Source organism: Martes martes (genome assembly GCF_963455335.1).
Source record: "Martes martes genome assembly, chromosome: 3".
NCBI lineage: Eukaryota > Metazoa > Chordata > Mammalia > Carnivora > Mustelidae > Martes > Martes martes.
Genome location: NC_137890.1, coordinates 192,135,748 through 192,158,969, shown reverse-complemented (window position 1 = coordinate 192,158,969; position 23,222 = coordinate 192,135,748). Strand labels below are relative to the sequence as shown.

Sequence of the window (23,222 nt, the reverse complement as noted above, 5' to 3'; positions counted from 1 at the left end):
TCCGGGTAAAACCTCGCTATTCTGTCGTCCGGGTAAAACCTCTGGCTGCTTATTTCTGTTGTCAGAAAGGCCATGCCAGAAAAACACCTAAAGGACAGTCTTTTTCAGGGTCACAGAAAGCCTAAGCCTGACCCTGGAGTTCAGATCCGTGGTTGGCCATCTGTGTGAGCGAGCTTGGGCTGCTCTAACAAAATACCATAGGCCGGTGGCCCTAAACCACAGAGATTTATTTTCTCACTCTTCTGGAGGCCCAGAACCCCTCAAGGAAGGTGCTGGCAAGGGAGGTCTCTTGGCTTCCAGGTAGCCCCCATCTTGCTGTGTGATCACATGACCTGTTCTTTGTGTGTGGTGGTTGGGGGCAGGAACCCTGGTTGGCTCATGACCTCATAGAACCCTCATTACTTCCCAAGGGCCCCAGCTCTACATACAGTCACACTGGGGTTAGGACTTCAACATAAAAGTTGGTGGGGGACACACACGTGGTCCATACCGCCATCAGAAAAAGCCAGAGGTGAGTCCCCCTAATGCCATGGAGATTGGCAGAAACCATAGGCATTAACCATTCTTTGCCTTTGGAAACAGGAAGTCAGCCTTTCCCTATTGATGGCAAGCCCTTAGTTTTGCTTTATATTGTAAGCCTGTCTTTATTGTCACTCATGCAGTCGTTGGGGTAGGGTAGGGTTTCTCGACCCCATTTCGGACTGGATGAATCTCCGCTGTGGAGTGCTGTCCTGCGCCTCCATTGTGAGATGTTTACCCACATCAGTAGCCTCTTCCCACTGGGTGCCAGAGGCACCCCTGCCCCTGGTTAGTAACATTGAAAACGTCTCCAGACACTTCCAAGTGTCCCTGGTGGGGAAGAGTCAGGACCAGCCCTGATTAGAGTCTTTGGTCTAGAAGAGTAGTTTAGCTGGGGCACCTGGGTGGCTCAGTGGGTTAAGCCTCTGCCTTCAGTTCAGGTCATGATCCCAGGGTCCTGGGATCGAGCCCCGAATCGGGCTCTCTGCTCAGCGGGGAGCCTGCATCCCTCCCTCTCTCTGCCTGCCTCTCTGCCTACTTGTGATCTCTCTCTCTCTCTCTCTCTGTCAAATGAATAAATAAAATCTTTAAAAAAAAAATCCCTTCCTGTAGAATAGTAGTTTAGCTCTTTATTCAAGGTCATGGAAGGTCAGATTTAATGGAGATTGAAACAGAGCTGCTTTGGGGTGAGTAGGATGCCCCGTAGCGTGGAAGGGCAGAACCCTGCTGCCCGTGTTACCTAGACCTAGCCCCTCCTTCATCCCCCAGATAGTTAGATAAGACAAGTGAAAATACTCTAACTTGCGAAAAGCAAAGGCTGAAACATCTATGCCATTGTTACCAATCTTTTGTCTCCTTTGGCACCTTAATGACAAAGGAAGCTATTACAGAAAGTGCTATATCTTCATTTTATTGCCCCAGTATTTGACTTTTTGTTTAGTTTGTCTCTTGCTTTTGAGTTAGGGCACTGTACGTATTTTTCTGTATATGCTTATTTTAAGAATGCTGCGATCTAGAGAAGGACTGTGGAATGCTCTCGCATCTGCGATGAGAATCTGGCCCTTTATTTGATGGTATTTGGAACTAGGCCCCAGTGCAGGAAATGGAAGAAATGTCTGCTGTGGGCATGTATTATCTTTTATGGGAATGTTTTACTTTTTAACTGGAACTGCTACTGTAAATGAACATTGAGAACAATGAGCTTAAAAAAACAATCGAGGAATGTGTCTCAAGTGTTCTATAATGAAACACTTGTTTTTGATTCCGTGGCCCACCATAAAAGACTTTAGTGTTTAGAGCTGTGTGTGTGCAACTCAGATTTGTTTGATGAAAAGATGGTTTATGGCGTGCAAATGGCACCCTGAATAAAGTTTTTTTGAAGCAATTCCTTCACTTGCCCTTGACCTTCAAGCCACAATAAGCTGTGCTTTATGCATCAGCATCTCATGCTGGACTTTGGGGCTATGCAAGTTAGTTAACTTGGCCCCCCAACATGTTCACACCCACCAGGAAGACTAGGCTGTGAAAACATGAGAAATGTCGTGGTCTTCATGACCGCTGGGGCAATGCTCTGCATTTTCAGGGTTGCATTTGTTGAAACCTCTTAGCTGGCAGCAGAGCTAGATGATGATGTGAGCCTTTTCAGTAAGCATCCTTTTTTAGTATTTCCTGTGTGCATGTTTCCCCACTCCGTGGAGCCTCTCAGCTGACTTTGCTACTAAGGAGAGAATTTGGCATGAGGGACCTACGACACTGTACCCCTCCCAGGCCTAATCGCTGATACGAAGAATTTTCCTTGTGTTGAGTTTGTAAATTTTGACTGAACTGAGCCGGGACCAACTATTTTTAAAAAATCAGAACCACGAAAAAGCCAGCTAACGAGAAATACAATGCATCGGGTTTGGCTACTGAATATCCCAAGTGAACATCCACAGAAACCCACTGTCGTGCCTTGATCACGTGACTGCTTTCAAAACCTGGATCAGCCTTTAGCCCTTAGTAATCATTTGAGCTTCTGTTACTCTAATGTTCCCTCTGTTTAATTTATGAAGTTATGGAGTACTCTTCAGTCCTTGTGAGCTTCCGCTGGCCGAGGGATCCTAGTAACAGGGGTCGATGGGGTGGGGAGTATTGGGAGAAATGCAGAATTTCATGACCATCCCTAGACCCATTGAACAAGATCCTTGGGTGACTGGTTTGCACACTGAGGTGTGGGGTACACTGCTGGGCTCCTTCCAAAGCATCAAATGGGGTCCTCCCTCCTTATACGTAGTCTTTTATTTATTCCACTTAATTCTCTACTACGGTGGCCCAGATTAATTTGCCCCTACTTTGTGTGCAAGCTTGGTGAAACAGACCTTTTTCTTTATGACACCATGAACTACCTACATTGAAGAGGAACATTCTGTGCCTGGGATAGGATGGCCTCACCCATGGTACTTAGGTGCCCTCAGTTTCTTAAAAGGGACTCCTGTGCGAGACTCGGCTCCTCGCAGCAGCTCAGTTTGGAATAAACTTGGATTCTGCATTATGGGCCAGTTTGATTTTCTTTCTTTTCTGGAAAGTTTCACTTAGGTCTGAGGGGATGAGCTAAAGAAACTACGTAGTATTTGGGACGCCTGGGTGGCTCAGTTGGTTAAGCAGCTGCCTTCGGCTCAGGTCATGATCCCAGCGTCCTGGGATCGAGTCCCACATCGGGCTCCTTGCTCGGCGGGGAGCCTGCTTCTCCCTCTGCCTCTGCCTGCCATTCTGTCTGCCTGTGCGCGCCCTCTCTCTCTCTCTCTCTCTCTGACAAATAAATAAATAAATAAATCTTTAAAAAAAAAAAAAAAAAAAGAAACTACGTAGTATTTTTAGCCTATTGGAAATTATGTTAGTTTCCAAATCTCTTACTCTTTCTGTATTTCACAGTTACATATGTAATCACATTTCAGTGGCTTTATTTTAAAATTAATTAGATAATTTAATGTTTCGTGTGCCTTTTTCCATCTGGAAACCTCATCAAGTTCCATGAAGCCTTTGATAATATTAAGTAGTCATTTCTGAAATAATCGTATTTACACTGATGATCATGGTGGAGAATACAAGGCTTGCTTGCTGTACACCCAACTGACTACTCTTAAATCGGTAAAAGGTATTCGATTAGACAAGATTACATTTATAGTAATATTTGAGAAAATTACACAAATCATAGGAATGACTCTCTTTTTCTATGAACCTGTGAAAAGACATGGAAGCTTCCTTAAGACTTGTACTCAGTATGTTTCTATGGGAAGCTCGGACAGAAATGTCATTGCTACAAGTTGTATTTTCTAGGATTTATAGCTATCAAATATTCCATTTGCTTTAAATTTCTGCTTGAAGTGATTTTTCTGTCAATCTTACCCATGCATCTGTTTCTTTCTTAATAGCTTTTGGAAATGCCAAGACCGTAAGGAACGACAACTCCTCTAGATTTGTAAGTATTTGTATAAGCCTAAGTGCTAACACTAATATTTAGCTCATGTGTGTTTAAACAACCAGTAGATGTTTAGTATTTCTTAATACACACATTTGGAAAATAAGAACACGCTGCTGTTGAGACACCGAACGTTCTCTAAGAACTATTTTTTGCTTTCTGGGATTATTCTTTTTAATTCTTTTTGGAGTGATAGGCTTTTCTTTCGTACTTTGTCATCTGTCACCGAATTCCGAGGGCTGTGGAAAGGAGGGTCTTCGGAAGAGCTCTTCACTCGTCTGAGTTTGGGCATTAAGGAAGCACAGTTAGGAGTCCACGGTGACGGGGAAGGGAGGAAAAACTAGGGCTCTGTCCTTCATCGCGTGGGACGAGGAGCCACGGAAGGGTCCGCTGAAACCTCACAGAGGCGAAGTCATTAGATTTGACCATTGGCAGGAGGTGGGGAGGAGGTACTAGTAGTACTAGTAGTACCAGCAGTACTAATAGTTAAAACTGCTGCTAATTGAGGTTTCGAGTTTGGTTCACTCGGAAAGGGGTGAGGGCAGAAGACACCCCTTCCTGGCTTCATCTCCCAGCTCTCCCCCGGCATGCCCCGCGCTCGGCTCTACCTGGCGTGCCCCGCGCTCGGCTCTCCCCTGGCATGCCCCACGCTCGGCTCTCCCCAGCGTGCCCCGCGCTCGGCTCTCCCCCGGCGTGCCCCGCGCTCCGCTCTCCCCCCCCCGGCGTGCCCCGCGCTCGGCTCTCCCCCCCCCCGGCGTGCCCGCGCTCGGCTCTCCCCCCCCCGGCGTGCCCCGCGCTCGGCTCTCCCCCCCCCCTGGCGTGCCCCGCGCTCGGCTCTCCCCCCCCGGCGTGCCCCGCGCTCGGCTCTCCCCCCCCCCGGCGTGCCCCGCGCTCGGCTCTCCCCCCCCCCGGCGTGCCCCGCGCTCGGCTCTCCCACCCCCGGCGTGCCCCGCGCTCGGCTCTCCCCCCCCCCCCGGCGTGCCCCGCGCTCGGCTCTCCCCCCCCCGGCGTGCCCCGCGCTCGGCTCTCCCCCCCCCCGGCGTGCCCCGCGCTCGGCTCTCCCCCCCCGGCGTGCCCCGCGCTCGGCTCTCCCACCCCCGGCGTGCCCCGCGCTCGGCTCTCCCCCCCCCCCCCGGCGTGCCCCGCGCTCGGCTCTCCCCCGGCGTGCCCCCCGCTCGGCTCTCCCCCGGCGTGCCCCGCGCTCGGCTCTCCCCCCCCCGGCGTGCCCCGCGCTCGGCTCTCCCCCCCCCCCCGGCGTGCCCCGCGCTCGGCTCTCCCTCCCCCCCCCGGCGTGCCCCGCGCTCGGCTCTCCCCCCCCGGCGTGCCCCGCGCTCGGCTCTCCCCCCCCCCGGCGTGCCCCGCGCTCGGCTCTCCCCCCCCCCCCCGGCGTGCCCCGCGCTCCGCTCTCCCCCGGCGTGCCCCGCGCTCGGCTCTCCCCCCCCCGGCGTGCCCCGCGCTCGGCTCTCCCCCCCCCGGCGTGCCCCGCGCTCGGCTCTCCCCCCCCCCCGGCGTGCCCCGCGCTCGGCTCTCCCCCCCCCCCGGCGTGCCCCGCGCTCGGCTCTCCCCCCCCCCGGCGTGCCCCGCGCTCGGCTCTCCCCGGCGTGCCCCGCGCTCGGAGGCCCGCTGTGGTCTCGCCGGCTGAGCAGGTGCCGTCCGGCTGTCGTCTCTGTGGAGACACAGACACTACCTGATGGCCGCTGGAGAAGTGCGTTGAGCGTGATGGTGACGTTTGGAAATTGGCCCCTTTGTTGTATAGTTTAACCGGTCTTACAAATTTCATAAAAGGTTATTTACTTGATAAGCTGTTTCCTCATATACGTTCCTTGGGACCATTTTGGGGGTTTTTGTGCTTCTCTGCCAGACACTTGCCGCCCTTTCTCCCGGTCACTTCTTTCAGTGGCGCTTTTCTCGCTTCTCTCGTGAGCGCGTCCAGTGCTTAAGGCAAGACCGTGACCTCAGGTAGCAGCGGTTCTGGTGGCCTGGGAAGTGGAAGGCGGAGGCTCCTGGTTCCAGGCCGTGAGATTTTCCGTGGGATTAGCCCCTTCCGTGGTTACGCGGATTTGAGCAGTGCCCTTCCCTGTCGTGGGGACGGGCTGATCTCATTATGTAAATAGTTACGAGCGGGTGCGGGCAGGTAGGAGTCATTCCAAGAGATCGAGCTCCTTTATGGAGCCTCTTTGTTCTTTGCTGTTTGCAGATTATACACATACACTTAGAAAATGTCTAAATATATTTAGTCTGTAGACGACAAAGATGCAGGAAACCAGTTCCCTGAAGAGTCTTTACTACTCTGTGATGTTTGAGATCTAGTGAAAGGCTTGGCAGGTGATTGGGCTTAATCAGTGACTTCCGAGAAATCCCATTATAGCGTGGGTATTGGGATGGGAGGTTAATACTTGATCATAGGCTGAATCATTTCACGCCCAGTTTTTGGTAATTCCTCCGCTTGCTCATCTGCGACTTGACCAGCGACCTCCCCGAGCCCGTGCTGTAATTCGATAGGACTCTGCTGTGTTTGCAGTCGCTGCTGTGCGTGGCACTGGTTTATGCCGTAAACATGCACACTCCGGGGAAACTGCATTTCTTTTGACCGTGTCCAGTGACCTTCTTGGTCTCTTGGCCCAGCAGCGCGGGAGACCGCGCCGTGGGGTGGTTGTGCGCCTTCACCGCCGCTGCCATACCAGGCCAGGGTTCTCCTGGGGGGGGGCCCCCCCGCAGTGTTCCCTGCCCCCTAAGTTCCTCTAGTTTGACATACAGAACGTCTGTTAAGAAAGTGGCTCTTTTTGAAAAGAGACGTTTAAGACTTTGGAAGTCGCTCTTCTCAACCACGGTTTCAGGGAGGGAAGAGGAGTGATAGGGGAGCCCAGAGGAGCCTATTCTGTCTGTGGAGAGCCCAGCTAGGAGAGAGCACGGAGGGCCCGGAAAATTCCATTACAAACCTTTCATTCCATAAGAATAAAAAAGCCTGTACAATGTATTCGTTTGTTTGAAATCTCTGGTTTTGGGGTTTTGTTTCTCTTTCTTTCTTTCTTTCTTTTTTTTTAATAGTTAATTAAGCATGGGTCTCCCTGCATCTCCTCTTGCAGCCTACAGACCTTTCCCTACTGGCATCCAGAATGGTTTTTACAAACTGGTCTCCTCACTGCTCCTCTGAAAGCCCCCAGTGGCTCCCCCTGCCCCTGGAGTGCAGTAGAGGCCCCTCTGGAAGCCTCCCCTGCCTGCACGCCTGAGCTGCGGCCTGCTCCGCCCCACCCTTGCCTGCCTGGCCTCGCAGCATGGGCCTTTGTGATGGGCAGGGGTGCTGAGCGCCTTCTTGCCTTGGATCTTTGAAGTCGCTGGTCTTTCTGCATGATGTGCTCGCGTCCAGATCTCTGCGTGGCCACCGTCTCGTGTCATTTAGGTCTCACCTCAAGTGTCACTTCCTGATGCCTTTTCTAGACTCTGACTTCATTGTGCTTTTACTTTTTTCAGGCATTCATTAGTCTCTGGAATGATTATATTCACTTTCTCTGTTTCTCTCTGATCATGGACCTTAGAGAGGAGGAACCATGGGAGAACGTAGCTCGGCCTTCTTGTTCACTGTGGTGGCCCCAGGACCTAGAAGAGTGCCTGGTGTCAGAATAGAGACTCAGAAAACACTGATGAATGAATATTTTTAAGAAGCTTATAGACGAGTCAGAAAAAATGGACATGTCTAAAAATAATTATAACACAAGGCAGAAAATAGTAAGTTCCCAACATAGCTTTATGGAAGTTCTGAATAGCGAAGCTGGAGGAGTCTGGGGCAGGGGGGAGTTGTGAGTGGGCCTGGAAGATTGAAATGTGCCAAAATTGAGTAGGAAGCAGGAGGAGCTGGCATGGGGAAGCCAAGGAGAGAGACCAGAGGAGACCTGCTCTTGTCCGAGTCAGTGGCTGGATGAGAGGGTCTGTGAAGGGAGCTGTGGGCCAAAGGCCTGGAGAGCGGTTCGGGACCTCACCTGGAGGCTTGGAAGATCATCAGGTTCATGTTCTTTGACTTTATTTTCTAGGTAGTGGAAGGCATTGGTTTTCTCTGAGTAGACTCATGACGAGCTAACGGGGAGAATTCCATTCCAAGGTCATCTGAATTGTCAGCACTGTCCTTCCGTTTATCCCGGGTCAGCTTCCTTTCCCACTTTGCACGGGTTTACGGTACTGTCCGCAGACGCCCATCCCTTACTCTCGACTGAGGGCAGAATGGTTACTTCCTGGAGATCATTGTCATCACCTCGCTCCTCCTCCTCATCTGCGTCCTCAGCTTTGGGGCCTCACCTGTCCCTGAATCTGTGGAGACACCCTCCTGTCACGCATCTTTCGCTGATCCCTCCACCTGTGCTCTGGATCTGGTTACTTCCTGTGTCAGGAAGCACCTTCCGTCAAAATCACCCCCTCGCATGTGGTCAACCTCTGACTCTCCTGTGACGTTACTCTCTCACCCTCTTCTGCGGCTGCTGCACCGCTGCTGTCCCTGCTAGCCTGGAGAGCACGGCTATCTACTCGCTTGCCTGGGCCACATTCCTGGACTTTCTAATCACTGCCCTCCTCCTTTCTTTATGGCCTGCATCCACCCGGGATCCATCATGGTGAATCTCTGGGGAGCTCTCAGCTCGCTTACTCTTCCTGATTTTGCGCACTCCTGCTCAAAGCCATCAGCATTTCTCCCATGACTCCTCCTCCTCCTGTCAACTCTGTCTGGTTTTGCTCCTTTCCAGTCCATCCCACATTATCTAGGGTGATCTTGTAAATACGCAGGTCTGATCATGGCTTCCTTATTTAGAAATCTTTAATGACAGGACTTTGCTGTCAAGAAAGTGTCTCGGTGCCATGAGGTGTGCCAGCCTCCCTCACCAGCCTCACGGATGCCTGTTCTTAGGGCCACTCCTTCCTGCTCTCTCACCTCTTTGCTGCCTGACTTAACCCTGATACTTCACATTTGATCTAGGGCCGACCTCAGCTTTTGTCTCCTCTTCTTGGTGCATAGCATCCTGCCCCACTGTAGAATCTGGTTCTGTACATAGTAATGTCCTGTTTATCTGGCTCCATTCCCCTCGGACTGGAACGTCCTTGAGGGCAGGAATGATGTCTTGCTTTCCCTTGTGCCTACTTTAGTATCTAAAATGATCGATAGACATTTGCTTAATAAATGAGAGAAGACTTTTAAAAGGGACAGGTGACCCTTGACAATCAAGAAAGGAAAAGCAAGAGAGCACGTATAAGCTAATGAAAAGTCGTAGACCGCATTGTTGATTGAGAGCCCTGTGATCACGTTTCTGACCGTCTACTATTATTTTGAAAATGGAAGGCGTTAAAATAGTCATTCTTTGGGAGACTTATTTACAAGCCATCTATGTGACTCTTACTGAAGTAGAACATGAAACAAAAGCAAAGACCACTTATTAGACCAACACACCCATTTCCAAACAAAAACCAGCTGTCAGGGTTATTCTGTTAATGCTCGTTACTCTTTAACTAGGCAGTTATAGGCCGATTCTTTAAAAGTCACTGTATGAAACTCCATGTGTGTTTCTGTGTGTAACGATACGATCTATAAAATGTAATAGGAACCTGGGATATATCTATTGCTGTATAATCTAGATCAAAAACCAAAGAGAGTAATAATGATCAGTCTTTAATTCCAGATCATTTACAACATATAATCATGCATTTGATTTGAGTAGACACAAAAATAGGACTTTATGTGTTCCATTTTGTCCACTGTCCAGTATACTTGGAGTTTCTAGCCATGGCTTAAAACAGATTTTGCTTATAAAAATGACATAATTTATATTCCCAACTAGTGCATAAACAAGGAATACTTACTTTTCCCAGTTTTTATTCTTGAATTGAATACACACACACTCTTTAGACATTTGAAACACATAACCGAAGTGAAATAGTCACATGCTGACTAAGATCTATTCCATTAGCAACACGATATGTTAGCTAATGTGGTATTTAGTATGAATTATTTATGGAGGCATATTGTTTTGCCTCATGGTTACATAAATTATGTGTTAATTACATTTAAACAAATGTATGACGGGCTTAGCATGCTATTCTCTAAGAAGATATGCTGACTATTTTGAGGTGAACTTGAAAATTCACAAAGTCTTTCTTTGGCAGGGCAAATATATGGATATTGAATTTGATTTTAAAGGCGATCCACTGGGAGGAGTGATAAGTAACTGTGAGTATTTTCTTTGAATCCTTTCCAAGAAGTTCAAAACATATATTAGAATATTTTAGATACTTGAGTCTTTAAGAGATAAACATAATACTACAATTTCTTTTCCTTAGATAATGTGTTTCAGACTATGTTAGACTGTGATTACAGATTGTTTTATAATTCCTAAATCTTTTTCTTTTCTTTTTTTTTGAGGGGGAGAGAGCGAGCATGTGCATGAGTGGGTGGTGGAGGGAGAGGGAGAGAGCATGTAAAGCAGACTCCCTGCTGAGCACAGAAGCCTACACGGGGCTCGATCTCATGACCCTGAGATCATGACCTGAGCTGAAATCAGGAGCTGGAGGCTTAACCAACTGAGCCACCCAGGCGCCCCTCCTAGATGTATTTTATGGTGACTAACATAACACAATAAAATAAATAAATAAATAAATATCACTTAAGTCTTTACCATTGCAAATCTTTAAAGGTTTGCTAAATGAATAAGAATTAGTCCAACTGTATTTTATATATATTCTGTAGGTGTTTAAGTCAATTCGTTAATAAAGGATCCTCCAGTGGTTATTTTCTTTAACAAAATTATTTTATGATTAAAAATGAAATATAAATAGTTGATTTTAATTTGATAACTTTTTAGTAACTTTTTGGGTAACATATACTCAACAAAATGAGTGGACCTGTACTTCAAAATTTATTTTGGGAAGTTTTGTTTGTCTTGGTATATTTACATCATTGGAATGTGATAAACCTGGTAGGTAGAAAGACAGATTTCTTAGTCTCCTTTAGTCATGATTGGTGGTTATGGGAATGAAATGTTCTTGTCAAAGCTGAAAAAATGAACAGTGTCAGGTGAGTCTTCTGAGCAGCCCCAGGTCCAGTTTTCTAAAGTGGGCTTGATGGTATTTGTAAAAATGACCCTGTCGCCAGCACTTTGGACCTGCACTATGCGTAGCCCGCCCTGTTTCTGCTCATGTTGATTTCGTGGTTGATTGTTTGGAAGATTGAAGATGACACCCTGGGGTTTGTGCATTTCCTCCTGGAACCACACAGCCTGGTCATCCTCTTGAATTCTCCTGCAATTCCTGAAGCCACACCATGGAACCTCCCATCACCGCTGGCCTCCTCACCACCCAGTGGTGCTGTTGGGATTGAAAAAAAATCTTAGTTAGCACTAGAAAGAAAATAATAGATTGGCTCAGGTGTCTAAAGCAGTGCTTATTAGATTTGGTAAAGCAGCAGCATTCCTTCTTCAAATGAAATTTCACGCTGAACCCCAAATAGGAAATAGGGAAAACAAGATCTGATGTGGTTGAAGAGAAGATGAGTAGCCAGAAGCCCTCTGCCCCCGGGTGGCCCCTGAGATCTTCGCTGATGAACCCTGGAACCAGAGGGCTGCCATTTGAAAATCAGTGTTTTAAGTGTTTTGAAGCAAGTATGCAGCTGATTTTTTTTTTAAGTTTTTAAAACAATTCATAGAGAGACCTAGGGCTAGAGTGTCCTCATCTCTGAAACAGTGGGATTGAACTAGATGAATTCTGTGGTTCTTCCCGTTTCCACTCTTCTGTAGTTCTTAAATAGGCTAATTTTCCATTTTCGTTTCTACATTGTGTACCATGCTTTGGGATTAGCCATATTTGTAAAAATATATAATTATTCAAGAAATTTGAAGAGAAAGCTTTATTATGAAATGAAAATTGGCTGGGGTGGTTCTACTTAGGTTATGTGTCACATACGGAAGGAAAAGCTCTCCTGCACACCGTGTTTGATGTAACTCAGAGCTCCAAGGATCACCCCACCAAGCTTCCTGCATGGTTTTGGGGCAGCTAATGGTTAAGTGTGAGGGAAGAGGTGGGCCTCAGTTTTAAGACGCCATTTTGAGGAAGGATTAGCGTTTATTCTGAAAGATACTCGTAAGTCGTTAGGACTTACTTTTTACAAGAGGGATTAGCTCTCCTTATTACTTTAATACACTGTTTTAAAATGAGGGTAATGCATCTAAACACTGTGGAATGATTGAATCAAAACTGCTTTTGAGGACTCTAGGAAAATATGTAAGGATTACTTTAAGTATTAGAAAATAACTTAGGTCTCATATTTTGAAGTTTAAGTTCCAAGTACAGATGCCTTCCTGCCCTTTAACTAATTCTTGCAGTATCCATGGAGAATAAATATTAAACACTCTGTTCTTTTCCAGTTAAGATTAATATATCATCATGAATGGATTTCATATGGTGTTCGTTACCATTTGTTCCCACAATGAAATTATATGGAAATTTGTGGTAGTGGGAACACCCTGTACTTTAGAGTACCCTTTGCTTTGGGAATGAAAGGAGTACGTTCGCAGTGAGAGCAGGAAATTTCACCCTGTGTAGATATAGGACTGACTCATAGGTGGTCAGTGGGAGTTGCTGGCTGCTGGCTTCAAGGGTGTAGAGTAATGGGCAGACCCGTTCTTGTTCTCTCTACGCTGCGAAAAGTCAGCCTCTTGGAGTCTAGAAAAGAAGAAAGGATTTGCCATGTTGTGGGAAGTGTATTTTGCCTCAGTTTCTAGCAGCTGTGTAGTAACAGCATTGATCACTGATTACCTGGAAGAAGACACATGATCAGTCAAGCCAGCTGGGTTCCCAGTAAGTAGAAGAGAAAGCCCAGGAACTTTCCTCTCTCTTTCTAAAAGAGGTATGCTGGAAAGTAAGTCTTGAATTCACCCGCAAACCGTATATTCCTGAGGTTGGTCTCCTTTGGCCAGGTGTGTAGCGGAAATAGGAAATGGCATGCACGCTTCAGTAGAGAAGATAAAATGGGGAAGCACATCTAGCAGGTCTTGGCTTCTGTGAGATAATATTGCTGCTACTTTGGTAATGCTTATAAGTCTCATAAGATATGTGCGTTTGTATTTGAGGATTTGGGGCCTCGTGCTATGAGCTGGAAACCTTGGACACCTGTTGCCTTGATTTGTAGTCGCAGGCACTTTCTGATGGCTGTGGCACTTGATGGCAGTTTTCACTGTGGAGACAACGTGGTACAAGTCTCTAGGGATCTTATGTCCTAAAAGGAGAACAGCACGGAGGCAGAAACACTGTGAATAAGCCTTCTGATTTCAAGTGTGCATATATACCTGTCCTTACGGTTTAGGCAGGAGGTACGGCTTTCCTGTTCATGGTGGTGTATCCAGAGCCTAGTGGGACACCCGATATACAGTAAGTGCTCAGTAAATGCTGATGGGGCTGGAATTGGTGGTGTGTAGGCCGGCCCTCCCTTTCCCTGCTCCATTATTTGGGGCATACCTAAATGCGTAGTAGAAGAGTTGCATAAGTAACTCTTCCATGGGGTTTTAAATGTCTAAACAAGACAGCAAGTGACTCGTTTTGCTGGTCTTCAAAATGGGAAAATAATAGGACTGATCTTACAGGGTTATGAAAAGGTATAAATTATTTGTTAACATCTAAAGTGCTTGTAATGGTGCCAGGTACCTAGTAAACAATGAATAAATGTTGGCTTCTTTTTCATTATTATATACTTACGTGTTTATGGTCTCCAGCACCTTGCCAAATACATGTTCTATAAGGACAGAGATTTAGTTTGTGTGGTTCTTTGCTGAATGACAGCAACAAAAAATAGTGTCTGACCCCTGAAATATGTTTCTTGAATTAATTAGTACCTACACAAGTACACAATGAATAATAAGTGACATAACTGCGACATAGAAAACTTTATTGAGAAATAAAACTTTGCCTTATTGGATAATTTCATCTGAATATTTAAAATAATTTTTATTGAAGTGTAATTTATGTGCAGCATGATGTGATTTTCAGGTGTACAACACCATGATTTCATATTTGTATACACTGCAGAATGATCACCATAATAAGTCTAGTTAACATCCATCACCATACATAGTTGGAGGAACCTTTTTTTCTTGCTACGAGAACTTTTAAGGTCTACTCTCTTAGCAACTTTCGAATATGCAGCAGAGTATTATTAATTATAGTTGATATGCTGCACAGTACATCCCCATGACTGATATATTTTATATGTCTGAATATTCTATGCTGATCATTTTAAAATGCTTTTTCTAAATCCCAGAAAGACAGCAGAATTATTGGTATTCGGACTTCATCGGTCACTGCCTTCTTTTTTCAGCTTGAAAGAAATAATATCTTGTGAATTATGAGGGAAAGCAAATGTTCAAGTTAGTGTATGATCCCCCTATTATTATGGCCCATTAAACCACCCCAAACTTAATAGGGTCAAACAATGGCCCTCTTAAATGCTGTTGGATACTGTGGGTCAAGAATTCAGGTGGGGCACAGTAGGGTTGGCTTATCTCCAGGATATATGGGGCTTTAGCAGAGAAGACATATGGTAGGGGGTGACTTGCATGTGTGAATGCTGGAGTCTTCTGGAAGCTTTTTCATATGTCACATATCAGGCTCCTGGGCTAGGATGATTCAAAGCGTGTGCTGAGTTCGGACATTTGACTAGAGCGACCTGTATCTGGTTCCATGTGGTTTGGGCTTCTCACAGATGGCTAGGTTCTGAGAGAGAATGTTCCAAGAGGAAACAGGCCAACAGAGAACCAAGAGGAAGCCTGCAGTAGCCTGGGAGATCAGACAGTGTCACTTCTGCTATGTTCTGTTAAGTCAAAATTGGCACAAGCTTGCCCAGAGTCAGGGTGGGGCACAAAGATTCCACCACTCAGTGGGAAGAGTATCAAATAATTTGTGACCGTTTTATTTTAAACAGCCTCAATCTGATGGATTGTCTTCAGAAATGGTCACAATGATTTCTCCCCTTGTGTCTACACCCTTGCGTAGCCCTCTCTCTCAGTGCCTCAAGAGTTTGGCCATGGGATTTATTTTGGTCCATAGAACAATTATTAGACAAGGCACAGCTGGAGACTTAAAAGTTGGTTACATGTTGGAGCTTGTCATCTCGTGCTCCTCTAGGGAATGCTGTCCTTAACACCATGTGAATGAACCTGGGCTAGGCTGCTGGATGGTGAGGGACATTCCTATGGGAACCCCCAGACATAGGAATGAGGGCACCTGAGATCAGCCAGCTACCGGTCACGAGCCGATGAGCAAGTCCAGGAGAGGTCAGCTGGGCTGGCTCAGACCAGAACTACCAAGCTGATGCTCAGACTCATGAACTAATAAATGGTGTCATTCTGAGCTGCCGAGTGTCGGGACAGTTTATTATGCAGCAAAAACTAACTGACCCGTTGGTGTAATGGGTAATCTACTTTCCCCCACCCAGTGTGGCATCCTGAGAAGTAGGCACAGGAATCAAGCTGGAGAGGAAGCAGCTTTATTACTATTAGTCAAGGTTGGAGAAGGTGGCTTCTGGTTTCTCTCCCAAGCAGGTGTGGCGGGAGTCCTCTGGCAGCCTGACAGTTAGGCCGGCATTGGCAGAATCAGGCAGCCTCTGGCCTCTCTCCGTGTGCATTGCCCCGGTTATCTTAGACCACACTGGCAAGCAGAGCTGAATGTGAATGCAGTGTGGGGACCTAGAGGGCTGAACGGTATACTCTTGATCATTTTTCCTCTCTCGGCCTCCCGACTCAGAGACATCCTTCCTCCTGCCCAGGTGAGAAGTGAGTAAGGGGCTGAGAGAGGCCAGGGAGTGAGTCTGAGATCCTCCCACAAGGAATCAGGAGAGCAGGAGGAAGCAACCATCCCCTCACAGGGCGGATGGGGGACGGAGCAGATCTCTCTGAATTCCTCGTCTATATTTCTGTGGAATTTATGATACAATTGGCACACACTTTTATGTGCTGTCTGTCTCATGACATGTTTATATACATGACACAACCATGCCGTTCGTAGGATATGGAATATAATGTTGCTCTTTTAAATCATTTGAGATTTATAGCTTTGTTTTTCCTTTTATGTCATATCTTTGATGTTATTGATGACAAGTTAGGAGCAAAACGGCCTGTTGGAACACTTTCTAAAGGGAACTCTGCACTGCTTTGTTTTCTGAGAATACGTATAGATTGAGGTAGCGTTGCAGACTACCCATACATGAGTCCGTTCTCAAAAGCTAGGGAATACGCATCAATAAACAATGTCTGTTTTTAATCTTTCTTCTTTAGGGTCGAAATTCGCCAAAAATGAAGACAGCGCATTGTCTAGTTTGTAACATAGGGTGGGCTTTCTCAGTGTTTCTGTATTCAGAGCGCTTTAATACTCAGAAGACAGAAATAATCCACCATTGGTTGGGAAGTATCCATAGCAAGAAAACAAATTTCAAAGAGCAATTCTGTTACTCTGTAGAGGATGGCTTTGTAATCAAAATTGATGCTTTCCTTCGTCTCAATTTTACTTTGGTGGTTTTCCTATTACAAAAATACGTTTACTGTGAAAAAAGACTATATGTTTACCTCCAAACAAGATTATATACAAATACAGAAGACATCAGATGTTAAATATATCTAAATTAATGGGATAGTATATCTAATAATATGATACCATGGGCTATATTTCATTAATTTTATTTCAGGGTTGGTTGTGGAATTTTAGATTCAGATATGTACATGTATGAGTAAATTTTTATAAATACTAAATTTGTGTTAGGAAGAACTCTTGTGAAAATACATATACACACACACACATATATATACACACACACACATATATATACACACACACACACACACACACATATATATACTACATGTATATAAACAGATCCTAATGGAAAGCATTAGCTGGTGAGGTAGTTAACAAGCCCAGTTTTCCTGGGGTTTTAAAGCCCCAGTTAATGTTTCATGTGCAGATACCAGACACCTTTTCCCAGCTTCTTATGTAGAAGGTCCAACTATCTTTAGTGCTGATTTTTTAACTTTAGGATACTGACTTTTGAGTAAAACTTGAAGCTGATTTCTCAAAAATTCCCATGCGGCAGTGGAGGTGAGGGAAAATTGTAACGTCACAGCTTGCCGGGTGGTTCACATGCCCCAAGGCCTGTGACCTGCGGGTAGATGGAGCTCCTCGCCAGGCCCGGGCCGGGGCGGAGACCGAGCCCCGGGGCAACTGTTCGCAGGGGCGCCGGTTCACCGTAACAAACATGCACAGTGAGAGCTTTGTAAGACCTTTACCCCGTCTTTTTTTTAAAGGTGGTATTAATTATTCATTCATTCATTCATGAGAGAGAGAGAGAGAGAGAGAGTACAAACGGGAGGGGGCAGAAGGAGAGGGAGAAGCAGGTTCCCCGCAGAACAGGGAGCCGGATGTGGGGCTCGATCCCATCGTGACCTGAGCCGAAGGCAGATGTTTAATCAACTGAGCCACCCAGGCCCCCCCACCCCATCTTTTTGACTTTGAAATTTGTTCTTAGTGAAACTTCTTGATTGTCAGCCTTGAGGGTTTTGTTGTCTATTTCCAGAAAAAGTCGCGGGTCGGCTTTGGCATGTATGCCCTCGTACGTGAGCAGACTTCAGCTCTTGTCCGTTTTGCACTGAAACTGCCGTTGGCTGTGCTCACTAACCCACTAGTAACTGAGATGGCGGGCCCATCGTCACTGCTAAATGCAGCAAGGAAGGGGCATAAATTGATTGGAAAGGCCAAAATGCTGCCCAAACACCTTTTTCCATTATAGTCATCTCTGAGCAGCTAGAGAGGAGCACAGGATCTCTGGGGTTTGGTCAGAGTCATGCATCATGGCGCTTCTATTGTCATTCTGGTCTTCGTGGCAAAACTGAGACCAAACTGATTATTCCTTAAGCCTTGAGCTTGGACTCACTCTTTCTTTCTTTCTTTCCATGAGGGGAGACTATACATGAAATAAATTGGATCAAACTATCCAGTCTTTAATCTGTTGTGTTCTACAGTAATGTTAAGTTTTTTTCTTCCCAACCTCTACTTTATCTTTTACTGTCCCTTTGCCAATTAAAAGACTTCCTTTTCCAGCAGGTGCAAACATGGACATTTACTCCTTTCCCATCCGGTACTGTGAGGAGGTCGGCTTATGCTGTGCGTGGGCACATGTCCCCGCCCTCAGCTCGCTGGTAATTAGTCAAAACTCAGAAAGCCCCTGAGTGACGGCCTGGTTCTGGTAACAGTCAGGTGGCAGTGGCATGGTGGGGTAGGTGGGGAAGTTCTGATTCCAGAGTTTCTCTGTTCCCATCCATTGGTTTTCTCCTTTAGAATGGCTTAATAGGTTTATCTCCTGCCTTAAAACGTAAGTTGGAATGAAATTTAATATGAACTTAAATTTATATTTTGAGAGGGGAAATGTGTCTGCGTTGGAACACACGGAGACTTATCCTGTCTTCTGTACTAAATAGTCCGCATATCCTGCGCTCTTCTTTACTAAATCTTGTTAGCAGAGGCTCAGTCAGTGGTGGCAGAAGCATGGAAAACCGAAGAGAAGGCTGACGCCATGTTTGCTCTGACTAATTCAGGGGAATGTTCAGTGAATTAAAATGGTCAGGTGGCAAGTCTTTGTATGTTCTGTACTTTGAGTAATTATTTGATATGGCTTCACACTCTTAGATTATGTTGCTGCATGCCCATTAAAAATGAACGAGGAATGGTTTTAAGCATTAGTAAATTATTTTGGGGCAAACCTTTTCCCTGATTACTCTGCAACCTGAAAGCTTGTAACGTAAGAGAAAAGTCATGAAGACATGGGAGGCTCTAGAGAAATAGACTAAGCATTTTAGGTGCTAAAACCTTCAACTGCTTTTAATAAAAGGTTTCTCATTTTGTGATTGAGTTGCTTAAGTCGTACATTTTATGTAAAATACAGCCTTTCCTAGTGTTTATGCGTTTTGCATTCTTGTTGCTGGAAAACTGCAAACAGCATAAACATGGTATCTTAATCGCCTAAAGCTTTGAATTCTGGCTCTGTCACTTGGTAACAATGTGTTGTGAGCCTCGTTTTCTCATCTGTAAAACAGGGATTATAAATCCAACCACAGGGGCGGTGTTTGGGGCCCAATATGATAATGAATGAAAAGCACCCAATGCCTGGCAGAAGGTCAGTGAAAGCTTCCTTCCTCCTCCCCTCTGCACCTTTCCTTTGGGACACACATCGTATTATGCTTCACATTTGAATGTGATAGTCATCACTGATCATATCAGCATGTGTGGTTCAAGAAGTACATTGGCCACCATTCCTTTCCACATCGTGCACACACAAATATTTTCTTTTAACCTGGTGGCTGTTGTCTGCTGGATCTTCCAGCACTGCCGTTTTAGACTCTCCACTCTCTGTGAGCATTTGTTCAGAAAGTGCCAAACCTGAGGCCGGCCAGTGTGTGGCTCTTGCGGAGTGGGGCCCTGTCGTGCTTTGCGGGCGTCACTGCACGTCTGGAAGTCCCGCGGTTGGCTTGTTGGAATGTGACTGGATAAGTGCCGTCGAGCAGTTGTTCGTTCTCATGATTAAGGTGCCCCTGGGAAACAGAGGGCAGCGGGCTGCCAGCACTTGCAAGGTGTGCGGCAGGACGCCTCATGCTGTGGGAAGAGCCTGAGGGTTGTGGGCTCTGACCCAGACGCGTGGTCATTCTGCCTCCCTCACCCCGATCTCCTGCTCTCTCTTGAGGGCCTATGGGGCATCCCACCTTGGAAAGAGCTGCTCCTGTTGGTGTGGGTGATGGGGTAAGCAGAGCGCGTGTGACCCTCGTAGGCCACGAGGAAGAAGGTCTTCATATTTGTCATGGGTGCTGGGTGCATTTCCGGATCATTCCCGGCGTGCAAAGCAGGTGAGCATTGCGTGACCCGACTGAAGGATCTGGGCGTGAGCAGATGACGTGAACTGCCGCGTGTTTGTACTTTCCATGCACTTGAGTTACTTAGACTTGAGGAACTTCCTCTAAAGATTAGCTTCCCAGTGAAGAATCTGCCCACGCTCTGTGGGTTTTTTCCTTCTAAAACTGTGTCCGTACCCCTAGAACCCCATGGGGCCTTGGTCATACTCTAATAAGTACAGTCATCCTGCGTTTTTTCTCACCTTCTTACTCTGTCTTCTGCTTTGTTTGTCCGTGTGTACTTACAAATGGAACATGCAGTCCTTAGAGAGCATGAAGAGTACACAATCCCTTTTTTTTCGAAATTTTGTCTCACTCGTGCTTTTCAGTTTCTGTTTTCTTTCTTTTTGCTAAATGTGAAGTCTTTGTTATTCTCCATGTGTGATTTGAGGGCCCTGGCTGTCATCCAAATGAAATGAGGCCTGGAGATGAAAATTAAAACTCGGGAGCATCCTGTTCCTATCATTTTTGAATTTACGTATTTTTGTTCTCATTTTTAATTTCATGTGTCCCTGCAACCCATCTCTTCGTTCTTAAAAATGACCTCGGGTGTTGGGAGGCCCCTAGGACTTCTCGGTCATCAAATCTGCACCCTTAACTCTCCTTAGCCTCCTCCTTGCATGTGAGTGTGGATTCCAGAAACACACATGGAGAAGGTCAGTGACCGTTCCCAGAGGAACTGCACATCTTCTCTTCCTCGTCCCTTTGATAGTACTTAGATTCCAGCCTGATTAGAAATCAGATGTGTCTGTTCTCTAGAATTAATAATGGGGTCACTGATTGGGAGTTTTACAACTGAATTTGGCTTTTGCCCACAGGATGCAGACTCTCTTTTATATTACTGGTCGGCGATAAGCAGGACTGCAGGAGAAATATCTCTGCCATCGTTCCTTGGCGTCTCTTGTTTGTGCCTCTTTCCTGGCTGGTTGCCTTCTTTCTCCCTCCTCCTCGCCCTCCCACCCTCCCTTCCTTCCTTCAGTTTTGGATGAAAGTTTGAAAACTTGGTAAGACATCAAAGTATTGGTTGAAAAAGTATCTGGAACCAAGGAAGGTATTCTGCCAAATAACAACACCAGATTTCAGGAGATGAAAATCACCTTTCATTCTCTCAGACGCTGAAATATCCAGGAGATGTGCTTCCCTCCTCCCAGGTGTGAGGGTGTGTGTGCATATGATGAGGTTTGCATATGGATCAGGTGGCCTGATTTCAAATCCTACCTAAACTCGGACTGTTTTTTTCATCTGTTAAATAATATTTGATAAAACGGCTGCGAGGGTTCAATGAGATAATGGGGTATAAAGCACTTACTTCACACATAGTAAGATCCCAGAAACATTAACTCTGTAATTATTCAGTGGATTCATAACTGAATGGCTGAATCCCATTGCTTAGCTTCGCAGTGCCGTGTTTTGAAGAACTTAATGTCATCACGTATTACATAAAACCAAGAGAAGCTTCATGTACAAACTGTATCGTCTTTCATCGGCTCATGGAATGTATTGTTGAATGTACTTGGTGTATTCGCTGTTGTCTGACAAGAACCTGGTTGGTTTAATTCGGTGATTTTGGTTAGAGCTGGGCTTCCTCCTGAAGGACGAACAGAAGCTGCGGCTTCTGTTACTGTTTCATTCATACAAAACAGAAAGTGAGGGCGTGGAGAAGGACAACCGTGCTGGAGCTGAAAGCAAAATTAACGATATGTGACGATTTGACTCTTTTCTCCTCTTTAGATCTTTTAGAGAAGTCCCGAGTTGTGAAGCAGCCGCGAGGTGAAAGGAACTTCCATGTGTTCTACCAGCTGCTCTCTGGCGCCTCTGAAGAGCTCCTCAGTACGTGCCTGTGTCTGCGCTTTAACTGCTCAGTGTCACAGCATTTCCCAAAGCGTTCTTTTTCGTGCTCTTAAAAATTGTTCCCTGCCTGTGGTTGAGGTGAAGAACATGGTCTGCTTGCTTCTATCCTCCTGCCCCAGCATCTGCTGGCCGTATATCCCCGAACCTGCCGGCTGCTGTCAGGTCTCAGATGGCTAACTCGAAGTGCTAAGTAAATGTTAGGGAGGTAAGGGGGAGGAAATCCTAAATTTAAACAATAAAATGGAAGCATATAATTGTTCTACTCAGGAAGAGGAAATTAGCAGGGAGCAGTAGATGAGAACAATTATTTTTTAAAAAATTGCTTGGTGAAAATAAAATGTAGTGGGAACACTTTTGTAATTGATAGAAGAGTTAAAAATCTGACCTTTGGCTCTTTTAGGGAATTAATTTAAGTCTATCAGAGTAGTATCCAGTAAGCTTATAGCTAAGTGATGAGAGTTTTGGACAAATAGTCTCAATGAGAACTATGGGAAGTAAATGACATTTGGGGAAGCATCATCCTCACTAACAAAGAACAAGCATCAGCTAAAATAGCACGGATGCGTTCGCTGTGTACATGTTAGCAAAAGTCATAGCAAAGGACAAAGCTGGCAGAGTTGTCGGGTCCTGGTCTGCTTAGAGCTTGTGGGTGTCGCTTCAAAGTGAGGACTTCTTCCTGGGGACGAGTTAGCAATCCAAAATAAGTCATGAAATGATCAGAGCCCACTGCCCAGGCGCACCATTTTTTGGATAGATCCTAATGAAGTAATTCAGAAGAACCCAGAGAATAAAGGGCAGTGACTGCCCTCGTGTCCAGTGACATGGGGATCACTAGGTAGACATCATATGTTATAATAAAATAGTGCATTGAAGATGTTTAAATAATAAAAATTTGGAACGGGCCTTACTATATGAATAAATGTAAGAAAAGCAATTTAAAATATGTACAACAGTGGAAAAAGTAAATTTTAGAAAAATGCTATTCGTATTTGGATATCAATTTTTGTTCTTTGATTGAGTACCTAATACGAAAGTCATTTTATCTGGAGGTTTTAAGGAACAGGATATCAAAGATGCTTCGATTTACTGAAGTAACTTACCAACTTTTATGTGTGATTCAATAGATAAACTTACACTCGAGAGGGATTTCAGCAGATATAACTACCTGAGTTTGGACTCGGCCAAAGTTAATGGAGTGGATGATGCAGCAAATTTCAGAACCGTCAGGGTAAGCAAGACACAAGCCTTTCATTGCTCTTTAAAATGGGGGCACTGTGTATTGTTCATTTGAAATTGGTAACAATTCTGAGTTTTCTCAGAGGGCTAACTCATGCACCCAAAGGTTTTAGAATTGCACAAGAATTTCTTGTATTCTTATTAAAATCATACAATATTGTGAAGGCCCACACTTTCCTAGAGCTTGCATATTATCCTGACTCTTTTAA

General features: G+C 45.7%; 1 protein-coding gene across 6 annotated transcripts in view; it reads left to right on the top strand.

Moving 5' to 3' along the window:
* Positions 1 to 23,222, top strand: part of MYO1B (myosin IB) — a 179,351-nt gene that overhangs the window by 101,618 nt on the left and 54,511 nt on the right. For all 6 annotated transcript variants that reach the window (XM_080798484.1, XM_080798483.1, XM_080798486.1 and 3 more), the window contains 4 exons: positions 3,930 to 3,976; positions 10,118 to 10,181; positions 21,658 to 21,756; positions 22,902 to 23,005. In XM_080798484.1, the coding sequence (XP_080654610.1) occupies positions 3,930 to 3,976; positions 10,118 to 10,181; positions 21,658 to 21,756; positions 22,902 to 23,005 (314 nt within the window). The remainder of the gene's footprint in view (positions 1 to 3,929; positions 3,977 to 10,117; positions 10,182 to 21,657; positions 21,757 to 22,901; positions 23,006 to 23,222) is intronic.